Source organism: Littorina saxatilis, linkage group LG7 (assembly GCF_037325665.1).
Source record: "Littorina saxatilis isolate snail1 linkage group LG7, US_GU_Lsax_2.0, whole genome shotgun sequence".
NCBI classification, from domain to species: Eukaryota; Metazoa; Mollusca; class Gastropoda; order Littorinimorpha; family Littorinidae; genus Littorina; species Littorina saxatilis.
In genome coordinates, this window is record NC_090251.1 from 27,215,600 (window position 1) to 27,228,099 (window position 12,500).

At 43.6% G+C, this 12,500-nt stretch overlaps 1 protein-coding gene and 1 long non-coding RNA gene across 2 annotated transcripts in view; both read left to right on the plus strand.

The window, feature by feature from the left end:
• Positions 1–12,500, plus strand: part of LOC138971064 (uncharacterized) — a 115,748-nt gene that overhangs the window by 16,535 nt on the left and 86,713 nt on the right. The gene's annotated exons all lie outside the window — the stretch shown is intronic.
• LOC138971971 (serine/threonine-protein kinase BRSK2-like) overlaps positions 3,521–12,500 on the plus strand; it is a 95,693-nt gene continuing 86,713 nt past the window's right edge. Inside the window, exon 1 of the mRNA XM_070344816.1 lies at positions 3,521–3,681. Within this exon, the coding sequence (XP_070200917.1) occupies positions 3,521–3,681 (161 nt within the window). The remainder of the gene's footprint in view (positions 3,682–12,500) is intronic.

Below are 12,500 nucleotides of genomic sequence, written 5' to 3' on the forward strand. Positions count from 1 at the left end.
AGCTCGTTTTGATTATTCATAAGACAACTGATTGGTTTATTTCAGTATCGATTTCACGATACTGCTGATCATATTTCAAGCTCCTACATTCTGTTCAGATCCTTCTTTCCCAGCCCAACCCGCATCTTCCCCTCTCCAGATTCTTTCTCTCGATTTCCCCTCAGATACATTTCGTGTCCAAATCTCTCTCTCTCTCTCTCTCTCTCTCTCTCTCTCTCTCTCTCTCTCTCTCTCTCTCTCTCTCTCTCTCTCTCTCTCTCTCTCTCTCTCTCTCTCTCTCTCTCTCTCTCTCTTTTGTCCGTCCTTGCACCCTTCGTGACTTCTCTCTGTCAAGCCCCTCCGCCCCCCCCTCCCCTCCCTTCCCCGATTCTTCTTCTCGATCCCCCACCCCACCCCACCCCAACGCCATCTACCCCCAACCCCGAGATCTATTTCTTGTCAGGATCGTTCCCTCTCGTCTCTCCCAGTTCCATTTCTTGTCCAAATCGTTGGCTGCCCTCGCCAAATGGAAATCGATAGTTGAGTCCGAAGCTTACTGCTCCTAAGTCCTAGAGCAGCACAATCTCCCTGCCACGTGCGGTCTGTCGCCAACCGTATGTAATGGGCAATTCTCTTTGCCTTACTCTGCTCTGTGTCATGTAGGCAAGCTGGTGGCTGTCTTGGCCTAGAATTACCCCACGATGTGCCTAGCTATGATTGCATATGCTAATATACAGACATATTTTGGGCATCAGTTTGTTGGATTATAAAACCAAAATTGTGTCCGCTTTGGTCGTGTGTACATAACCCTTTTCTGTCTTCGCCTTCTGTGTTCTGTGTGACACTGTAGGCAAGCGTGTGGCTGTCTTGGCCTAGAATTAGCATAAGTCTGTCCTGTTTGATACTTGCTGGGTTGTTGGACCGAAGATCTCTCCGCTTTGGTCGAGTGTTACTATATCTTCTCTGTTCTATGTGCCATTGTACGCAAGCGTGTGGCTGTCTTGGCCTAGAATTAGCCCAAGTCTGTCCTGTTTGCTATGATTGCATATGCATATGCTAATATACAGACATTTGTTGGCACCACTTTGTTGGTTTGTTTGACCGAAGATCTGTCCGCTTTGGTCGTGTGTAAATAACCCTTTGCTGTCTCCGCCTTCTCCGTTCTGTGTGACACTGTAGACAAGCTTGTGGCTGCCTTGGCCCAGAACTAGCTACTATAGTCTGTCCTGTTTGCCGACGATTTCATATGCTTATTTTCAGACATTTGCTTGCTATACTTGTTGGATTGTCAGACCGAAGATATTGTGGTTTGTGCTCTGTGTCAACTCCTGTAGCCGTCTTGTTCTGGAACCAGCTCCAAGTCAATATCGTTGACCTATGATTTGTCATGCCACTGATTGGGGTCAGTTTAAATATTCAAATATTTGATTGCTGTGCTGTTTTTCACTTGTCGGACCAAGATGTTTCCTTGAAGAGAAACTGAAACAAAAACCTGAGTCCATAAAGTTTATGTGTGAAAGCTCTGATTGCATCAGTTCTTTTTCTCACTTTCCTGATTGATATTTTCTGTCCTTGGTTTCGGTTTCTAATTTGGATACCCTCATTTGAATACCCTCATTTGGATACCCTCATTTGGCTCAATCTCAAATAAGGTACACAAGAAGAGGACAAAGTGAATTGTGCACACGCTAATGAACTTTGCACATTTGACTCGACGTGACGTGAGACAGCTGATTCAGAGATACAAACAATAGATGCAGACGGAAATAAAAATTCAGTCATCGAGTCTGTCATGATTCTTTTATGACTGAGTGGTTGAGAAAGCATCAATGAATTTTTCGATCGCTTGTAGCAAAAAGTCGTCGAGAACGTGACTTGCCTTTCTCATTTCCCAAACTCCCTGTTATTTTTGTGACTGTTTCAATGCAACAGCAGAACATGCCTTTTATAGAATTCAAGAGAAACTATCAGTTTTCCACATTTATTATACGATTTTATCACTCTACTCTTTGATTTTTGTTTGTTTGATAATTGTGTTCATTTGTTGTTGCGATTTTGTTGTGCGACGCTCCGCGGATGTTATTGGGATACTTTTTTAATATTCAAAAGGCATCGCTATCATCATGGGGAATTCAACGGTTGTTTGAAAAAAAAGATTACTTGAGATATACACCGTAAAACGGGATCATGTTAATGGAATTCACCACTCTCATAGGGCATTAGAGAAACAGATGGAAACTGGGTCTCTTCGGGAGCACCGAGCCACAACGGAATACTCCTCAATCTTTTCTCACTCAAATGTAAGCAGAAAGGTCAGGAATCTACCACATAACGAAGGCAATTTATAGCAACACGGGAATCTGCCAAATAACTAAGGTAATTTATACTAACATTTTGCAAACGTAGTACCATCGGTAACTCCCAAGATACCAGGAGAGCTGGAGTTTTAGTCGGGCATCAAGAGAATCAGTCACCCTCACAGCGTACGATAATCCTCCATTACGGCATTACGGACACCACTCTGCCATTTCCATGGAACGTCGAAACTGGGGTGCAGTGATACCCCCAGTGCGAGTTACGCATATGTATCACGGACGTAACGGCAGATGGGACACGAGCCAGGGGCAGGTATCATGGCAACAAAGTAAATCGTCCAGCTTGCGAAGTCCAGATCCGTTCGCAAGGCCTTAAAGCCTCAAATTAACTGGTCGAAGGAGCTCTAGTACAGTGGTCGCCGCTTAATAAAGCCACTTCTGGACCGACGAAAAATGGCTTTAATACGCGGCGGGTTTATTAACCGGGGGTCCAGGAATACGTCATTTTCGAAAAAAACAAATTCTTCTCTTTCGTCATTTACACTTGTTTGAATCTAAGCAAAACTTCACGAAGGATGTTGAACTTTTGTTTTAATTATGTACATGTACGTGTACTTTGATCACTTCGGTACATCAATAATTTCACTGTCACCGTCACGAATCATTACTCTGCAGAGAAGAACGATTTTATGAGTGTTTGTTTGTTGGTCGTCTTCCACATCAGAACAAGATAATGTGAGTTTTAGTCACAAACTATTTCTCTGATTTCGCTTTAATAAGCGGCGGGTTGGTTTTATTAACCGGCTTTTTCTAATACATAAGATAATAATAGTGATAAATCCGGACCGTCTGAAATCGGCTTTTATAAGCGGCTGGCTCTATTAACCGCAGTTTTATTAAGCGGCGTCCACTGTACTGAGTGTTTGGTCAAAAGACTTCGCGAAGCTAGCCGCTTGGAGCTCTAGTACTGAGTGTTTGGTAAAAAGACTTCGCGAAGTCGGCTTCGGGCTCAATCAAGTCTTTACGATGACTAACTTGGCCAATGCTACAAACAGCAGATTAGCGTTTTTGCCTTCACAGAGCTAAAAAAAAAAAAAAAAATCAACGATTTGAAGGAAGAAAGTACATCGCAGGTGATATCCAAAACATGTTTGCCATACTGCGTGTATTCGTTTTGTTGTGTATCTTTTACTTACGCTGATTGGTCAAATCCTTGCGGAGTCGATATGAAACCTGCCCCAGGTCACGACTTTTGTGTAGTGGAAAGTGACATTCTCACGTTGCCGCCGTGCCAGATATTGCTGGAACTGAGCGCAGCAGGTCGCTTTCTACCTGAGGCAGATGAAAACAGGTGGGAGATGCAGGCACCTGCTGGGGTCTGCTCTCGGTTTGTTAGTGCACACCCACACCACTTTGTACAGGCGTCTGAAACGAGACATCGCTCCATTTTTCCGAAATACAAAACTCCCTAGTTATCATTGTGTGTTATCTTCAGTGGGCAACGAACTGAAAACATCCACAAATGATTTGAAAGGCACGGTGGAGGTGGGGGTATGGTTACATTTATGTCCATATTCTGAACTGCGTTTATTGGCTTCCCAATTTCCCAGTAACAGCAAAGAAATTTTGAAATCACGTACGTTCCTTTCCCGTGACATCAAAACATAAAATTTGTGGGTTTTTTATAACTTTTCGTGTGTGTGTGTGTGTGTGTACATAAAATTTGTGGTTTTTTTATAACTTTTCGTGTGTGTGTGTGTGTCTGTGTTTCAATTTTCCTGCAGTAAAATGTTTTGCTTCAGAAAAACCCGTTGCTTCGGCGAAAGATGACATTATGTAGAAATGCTGCAGAAAAGACAGTTTGTCTCCAGCATTTCTGTTTTTCTGCAGAATAACTGAATGATGCCAAAATGCTGAAGAAAAAGTGTAAAAAGTTTTTCTCCAGTAAAACATCACCGTTTTACTGCAGCATTCTTGATTTTAATTTTACTGCAGTAAAACTTTTACTGCAGAAAAAAACGTTGCTCTCGCGAAAGATGACATTATGCAGAAATGCTGCAGAAACAAACAGTTTTTCTCCAGCATTTCTGTTTTTCTGCAGAATAACTGAATACAGTCATAATCCGCTATAAAGGATAATTATCTGCCTGTGAGGCTGTAAGAGAGGTTTGGATGGCTTCCCTCACCATCAACACCCAGAGAGAGATGCTGTGAAATCAATCAATCAATCAATGAGTCTTATATCGCGCATATTCCGTGGGTACAGTTCTAGGCGCTCTGCAGTGAAGCCGTGTGAGATGAAATTTTATACGGCCAGTAGATTGCAGCCATTTCGGCGCATATTTACCTTTCACGGCTTATTATTCCAAGTCACACGGGTATAGGTAGACAATTATTAACTGTGCCTAAGCAATTTTGCCAGGAAAGACCCTTTTGTCAATCGTGGGATCTTTAACGTGCACACCCAATGTAGTGTACACGGGGGAGGTTCGGACACCGAAGAGAGTCTGCGAAATGGGGCAAGTGTCAGAGACAAGCATCTTGGTCAGAGAGAGAGAGAGACAGAGACAGACAGACAGACAGACATATATACAGACAGACAGAAATAGTCTGTGTGTGTGAGTATGTGTGTGTGTGTCTGTGTGTCCATAATTCAGTTTACAGCAGAGCGCTAACTTAGCAACCCCTCCCCCCCCCCTAATTAGGTGGTCGTAGACTAAGATGTAGACCAATAATTTGCAGCAAACCTAGTTCACATAACCATATTATTGGGACATAAACACACGATGCCTGTATCAGTAGGACTCACTAATGGGATCACTTCGGGCAGGAGAAGCCGTAATTGGTAGACGCATTAGCCAGGCCGGATCAGACGGACCAGTCTTTGTTGTACCGGTCTACAGTTGTGATACATTTATGATGGAGAAGAGAGGCTTGCCTTCGTTGGTCGGTTTTCGGGACAGCATAAGATAATGTAACATAACATAACATCAAAGGGTAACGATTTATTGAGCCTTTTTCGGACAACACTGAACGGCATCTCAATCTTAGTTGCAGAGTGATTACTGAAACTGAATGATAGACAAATGCATCCTGACCTCAGGTCAAAATGAGTTCGGCTCATTCTCTCCCTGACAGGATGCCTTGAGTTTCCTTGTCTGCAACCGATTTTTTTTAACATATTTAGAGCTTTTTGTAATGTATTATTGATATAAGCAGATTCGCGATCGTCGATAATGATTTTTCATGGTGTTTTGTAATTTTTAAATTACAAAGGAATTGATATGTAAGACAGTTTCAAGCGAGCTATTTTTCGCGGCTGTATTTACTGTGCAAACAACTCTAAATATGGCAAAAGTGTCACGTGATAATCAACCGTTTGGTTTCGGCGCTCACTGGACCAGACGATTTTTTCTGTAACCAGTTGACAGTGATGAAACCATATATTACGGTCTCCTTCCGGCAGCAGTCCCAAAATTTCGACTTGTTTTGACCTTAGAACGATGTCTTTATCATAACTGTGAAGAACAGAACCGAGATCACTGTCGAAGTCGGCCAATCTGCTATCATTTTTGTCTCGCGAACACTGATCTCAAATATAGATCAGTGCTCGCGAAAACCATAATTATGGGAGATAACGCTGTATTCTTATTTTGATAGATTCGCGTAGGACTGTAGCGTCCAGTCAGAGAGATAACTGGCGATAGCCGTTGAGCGATGACTGATCAGAATGAGACAAATGTACAAAGTAGACACGTGTCACTTCCTTGAGGCATATTTGATCAGACATATACATGTACACGTACATTCCACTTTGATACAAGCTCCTGTGGGCAATGGTAAAGAGCTTTGTCACGGACAAGGTCAAATGTGTATGTGTGTGCGTGTGTGCATGTGTGTGTGTTTGCAGTGTTTGTGTGTGTGTGTGTGTGTGTGTACGTGCGTGCGTGCGTGTGTGAGTGTGTGTGTGTGTGTGTGAATGTGTGTGCGTGCGTGTGCGCGTGCGTGTGTGTGTGTGTGTGTGTGTGTGAATACTGATGGAGTGCAGCGTAAGATCTGGTTTCCGATCTTCGTGAAAGAACAACCGTAACAAGTGTGTGGTCATTCTTGTGTCGCGAACAGATCCATTTTGATGTGCAATAAAAATGCTTGTGCCGCTCATACTGAGTCATACAAGCTCATCCTTTTTTTTAAACCGTGTTGATCCCAGAATAAGTATGCCCTGTGCTGGTAGCGGAATTAGTCAGTACACCGACTAAGCCGGCCTTCTTTCTCTCTCTGTTGACACAGTGCCGGCTTTAGAGCACTAGGGGGATGAAAAGCCGGTATTACCATCCTTTTTCTGGTATTGTACGATGGAGAATGATGCAGGCTAGTGCCATAGAAGACCAGGGCTGAAGTGCACGATAAAGTTACCAACTGGGTGGGAGCCAGCCGGATTGGTTGAAATTGAGATTTGTTGTGTTTTCAACGAATCAGACCCCGCGGTTTGTTCTCTCCCGGTTGGGTGGCACCCACTTTCGCTTCGTGCACCTCGACCCTGGACGCGTATTTGCAGACCTGTCCCTTGTGGCTGGACATTATGGACCGTCTGATCCCAAGGGTAACATACCACGGTCAATACAGCGCTGCTGGTCGCTACCGTGGTTTATTACCCAGCAAATTCCAGCCTCAGATGGAGGTGAGCGCTTAAAAAAATAAGCACAAAATATAATATGTGTAATTACTGAGAACAATCATTTTTAAAGTTAAAAAGTGTCAAAATAAACTCGATTTAAACGTGGCGATTTTAGAAATTTCAATTTTACTGATACAACACAGGTTCAAATTCAGTTTCTGCCTGCCTGTATTTTCATAGATAAAATCAAAACTCCTAGGGCAAGCTAGCAACTAGAGAGCCAGAATCGAAGCACACACAATTACCTTAGCGGTGAGAACAAAGCGGGGGATCTCATTCGTTGAAATCACATCAAATCTCAATGTCAACCAATCCAACACTTCAGCTGGCTCCCACCCGGTTGGTAACTTTCTCGTGCCCTGGTTGTACCATAGCTCTGACAGAGGTCTTCCTCGCAACAATACAACTATTTCATAATTTGTATGCTTGATAAAATGAAGCTCTCGAGACATCGCTCAACAGTGACGATTGGTTCCCTTCCTTGAGAAAGAACTGTGACTTGCACCTCAAGCATCAAGACAAGTGAGAGGCGAGACTGTCACCAAACAATGAACAGAGATGAAAATAAAAAGAAATCGGTACTCACCAGCACAAGGAGAGCATAGACAAAGACAAAGTCACATTTTCGCCTATGGATTCTTCTTCGGGACAACAAATACAAAGAAAAACAAAAAAAAGCAAATGCAAAAGAAGCAAAAAAACAAAACGGGGTTACACTATGGAGGAAATCATAGAGGAAAAAATTTAACAGAGATTTCTCTCTGTATAAAATTTGCTGGAATGACCTGTAGATAGTGTGGTCTGTGCTCGCTGTCAATGAGTAATGAGAGCACGTGCAACTAGTGGGAAAGGATAGATATGTGGAGCGTGTGCATGAACTGCGCAGAGGAACTGGGCAAATTGCTCCAGCATGCTGCCACCAGATCTCAAAATTGCGATCATCTCTGTCTCTTCTGGCCTCCGGAAATAGGCAAAGAGTTTCATGTGGGCGATAAAGGAGAAAGGGTCTGGGATTGTGGATTGTGAAGAGTGTCGCTGAGTCTGTGTGTCTGTTCGCCTGCCCAATAACCTCTGGGTCTACTTCTGCGTCGTTCTGATTGGCTTTTATATATACACGTATTGATAAAGTGTTTTCATGTGTTCCCTGTTCCATTGTTATAAAGTCATCGTTGAGTGTTGAGAGAGAGAGAGAGAGAGAGAGAGAGAGAGAGAGAGAGAGAGAGAGAGAGAGAGAGAGAGAGAGAGAGAGAGAGAGAGAGAGAGAGAGAGATTTGAATTTGATTGACTTCCGCTGCTTCTGCGGATTTTTTTGAAGAACGCACTGCCTCATTATTTTTCATTCTCCGCCTCTCTCTCTCTCTCTCTTTTTTCTCTCTCTCTCTCTCTCTCTCTCTCTCTCTCTTCTCTCTCTCTCTCTCTCTCTCTCTCTTCTCTCTCTCTCTCTCTCTCTCTCACACACACACACACACACACACACACCACACACACACACACACACACACACACACACACACACACACACACACACACACACACACACTTACAGACAGTCTCAGCCCGGGTCGTGCCTCTCTGTAACGACGTCGACGCTGATAATGTCATCATGACAAGAACAGCTATTCTAAATGTCGCACGAACATCTTCATCTTCCTTGTACAAATATGTATCGCCCTCAGCACAATAGAAGCAATGCACAATCACGTTATCAAGTTCACTGCAAGTGTTTCCATCGACCAGTGTCTCCAAAGATATGCCACCACCCTCTGTGTAATGGATCTCACGCTAGAGCACGTGAAGCACAGCCTCAAACAACAGGGAAGAGGTTGCTACTCGATCAATAGTCACGTATGCACATCTTGTACTGCCTGAAAACAATGACAATACGTTCCTCGAGCAATTAGCTTTTTTTTTAATGTGACCTTATACTTTCCGGAACCGGTGCGGTTCTGTTACTCAAGCGATAGACATGTATGCTCTGACTTTATTCTTTCTTCAGCCCAAGCCACGGTGTTGCTCAATCACTCCACATGTAAGCTGATCTTATACTTTCTCGAACGGGTGGCGTCATGTTGCTTGAATGGGTCTCGGCCCCTACAGAGAAACCATAGTGATCTGAAACTTCTTCTTCTGCGTTAGAATCATGGGTGGGATTCTTCCGGTACAAAAATATTATGGGCAGAATATACCTGCGCAGTTCCAGCGGCACAGACGACGCACTGCCTATTTAATTTATGCCGCGATAGGGATTATGACGAGTACTTGGCCTGTTTTCCTTTCATGCAACGTGTAGCGGGCTGGGATAATCTGCAGTGCGTCGTCGGTCCTGCTGAAGATACATATGTGAGCGGAGCCCCTTATACAAATCCTCCAGTGTCTGGGGTCCCCCAGACCCGGACCCCCCCCCCCCCCCCCCCTTGAAATTCTTCAGGATTCATGACATATATCAGTCCCACCCATGTAGAATGATTGTGACAGTTTTGAAGTCCTGATGATGATTCGGTGATCTGAAACGGTTGCTTTCGCAAACGAATACACGCTATAATTGCAATTATATCGATTTAAACTGACTCAGTAAGAATGAATTTCACAATCAACACTCGTCAGAGGCTCCAGCACTCAAGGGAAGGAGTCTTAAAATGAAAAAGAATTTGCAGACGTCATTGAGAAGGATCTCAATTATATTATAGCAAGGGCAATCGCGGAGTACCTTTAATCTTTGAAGCACTTAACAAAAGAAACTAGGCATAGAATCCAGACAACATTGAGTGGTTCTAAATGACACCATACCCATTTCGCCTTCGCAGTAAATTGGCAATCGATTGTTAACGAATAGAAACACTTCTGTTAGATAACAATGCACAACTTTTAAATCGATAGACATGAATGCTCGTCTCACTCTTTTCTCTAAGCCCCAGTGCAACCACGTCAACTGGAAAAGGGCAGAATATACCTGCGCAGTTTCAGGGGCACAGACGACGCACTGCATATTATTGATGCTGCGATAGGGATTATGACGAGTACTTGGCCTGTTTTCCTTTCACGCAACGTGTAGCGGGCTGGGATAATCTGCAGTGCGTCGTCTGTCCTGCTGAAGTTACATAGGTGAGCGCCAGGCCTAAGAGACATTTTCAATCAATCAATATCAATCAATATGAGGCTTATATCGCGCGTATTCCGTGGGTACAGTTCTAAGCGCAGGGATTTATTTACTTATTTATTTTTTATTATTTTATTTTATGCGATTTATTTATGCCGTGTGAGATGGAATTTTTTTTACACAATACATCACGCATTCACATCGGCCAGCAGATCGCAGCCATTTCGGCGCATATCCTACTTTTCACGGCCTATTATTCCAAGTCACACGGGTATTTCGGTGGACATTTTTATCTATGCCTATACAATTTTGCCAGGAAAGACCCTTTTGTCAATCGTGGGATCTTTAACGTGCACACCCCAATGTAGTGTACACGAAGGGACCTCGGTTTTTCGTCTCATCCGCAGTGAGCTTGGTGTCAAGGAGATGGAGAGGATGAGGAAGTAAGGAAAGTTTGTTAGCACAGGAGGTCTGATGCAGTAGTCAGGTGGTTCAGGACGTCGGCCGCCGTCCTAGCGGAAAGGAGAAACCACTCGTGCAAATCGCGAGCGTACGTGAGAGTCACAGCCAATGTTACACAGAAAAAGAAGTTAGCAAAAGAGGAAATGAAATACCAAGAACAAAAGAGAATAATAAATACGTTCTATCTCTCTCTCTTTTTTTCACACACACACACACACACACACACACACACACACACACACACACACACACACACACACACACACACACACATACACACATACACACACACCGCCCTGATATGGCCCTTCGTGGTCGGCTGGGCGTTAAGCAAACAAACAAACACACACGCACGCACGCACGCACGCACGCACGCACGCACGCAAGCAAGCAAGAACACACACACGCACGCAAGCAAACACACACACACACACACACACACACACACACACACACACACACACACACACAAACACACAAACACACACAGAGGGAGAGAGAAAGAAAGATTGCGAAAGAGGGTGAGATCGCACTATCATCAGGAACACAAGGAGAGAGAGAGAGATTGCGAAAGAGATCGCACTGTCCTCAAAAAACAGTATTTATCTCAATACGCAAGCTTGTCGTTTTCTCATGACAAACAATGCTGATGAAATGAGGTTGTTGTTTAAACTAAACGATATATCTCCCGACAATGTGGAGGCAGAGTTAATTTTGATCGAAATCATGCAGCGAGTCTCTGCTCTTTGCTGCAAAATGGACATTTAATACCAGTCCATAAATCCTCGTCATAACACTGCTATCAGCATCAAGAACAAGGTTTATGCAAAATCCTTTGAAATGTATTATCTCGAACAAACGAGAGGGCGAGCGAGATCAGGAAGTAGTTTGAGGGATGGGGCAAACAACGATCTGACATGAATCCATTGTGCTCTGTAACTAAGGCACGTTGTTGCAACGATTTACATTTCAATTCACAGCTTGACCCAGTGTATGAGACGGAATGGCTTCCAAGATGACGCAGGGGTACAGGATGCTGTTGAAATTTGGTATTTTAAATGGGTATTTTGGGTCTTTTCTTGAGAAAATGTAAAGAAATTAATACAATTTTAAAAATTGATAGACATGTATCCTCATTTCACATTTGTCTCGAAGTCGCAGTGCAGTGCAGGTTTTTGATTCACTGGGACGGCGAGATGATTACGGTGTCATTTAGAACAACTCAATTGTGTCTGAATTCTATGCCTTTCTGTCGTAAATAGGCAAATTAGCCGGGTAAGTGTGTGTGTGTGTGTGTGTGTGGGGTGTTTCTTCCGGAACCCAGAAAACTCCCCTCAGATCCTGCCTCGCAACTGAAACAATGACACCACCCCCCCCCCCCCCCCCTTCAAGATTTCCTCATTTAAAACTGCCCTTCCCGACCCCACCCCACCCCCTTTTTTTTTAGTGTGCTCCATCATCAGACTGTTTATTCATACATTACCTCCATTTTAAGACCTGATTTTCACAGATTTGATCAGGCACAACAAAAAAAATAGTCTGTTGACGGTATCCCGACCGACCCTATTTTTTCGCGCGACCCTAGACTTTTTGGGGGGCATTTGGGGGAGAAAAAAAAAGTCTTTGTTTTTTGGCAAAATAACTTAAAAATATGGTGGGTTTTTTTTTTTAATAAAAATAAAAATAAAAATACCGACCTACCGACCCTATTTTGGGGGGCCTATGTTACCGTAAACAGACTTTTTTTTTTTTGGGGGGGGGGGGGCCTCAGGTCTTTACACCATTCAGATTTGTCTTGAACCTGGTCGAAATGACGGTTCCAAATCTACACTTGTCCAACTTCCAAGGCAGAGTTCTCTGATAATGGAGTCTTCCTGTGAAGTACTAACGTAAGGCATCTTGGACACCCGGCCAGTACTGAAACTGGCCTTGGCAGGGAACGATTCAAGGGGGGGGCAATCTCAGTCAT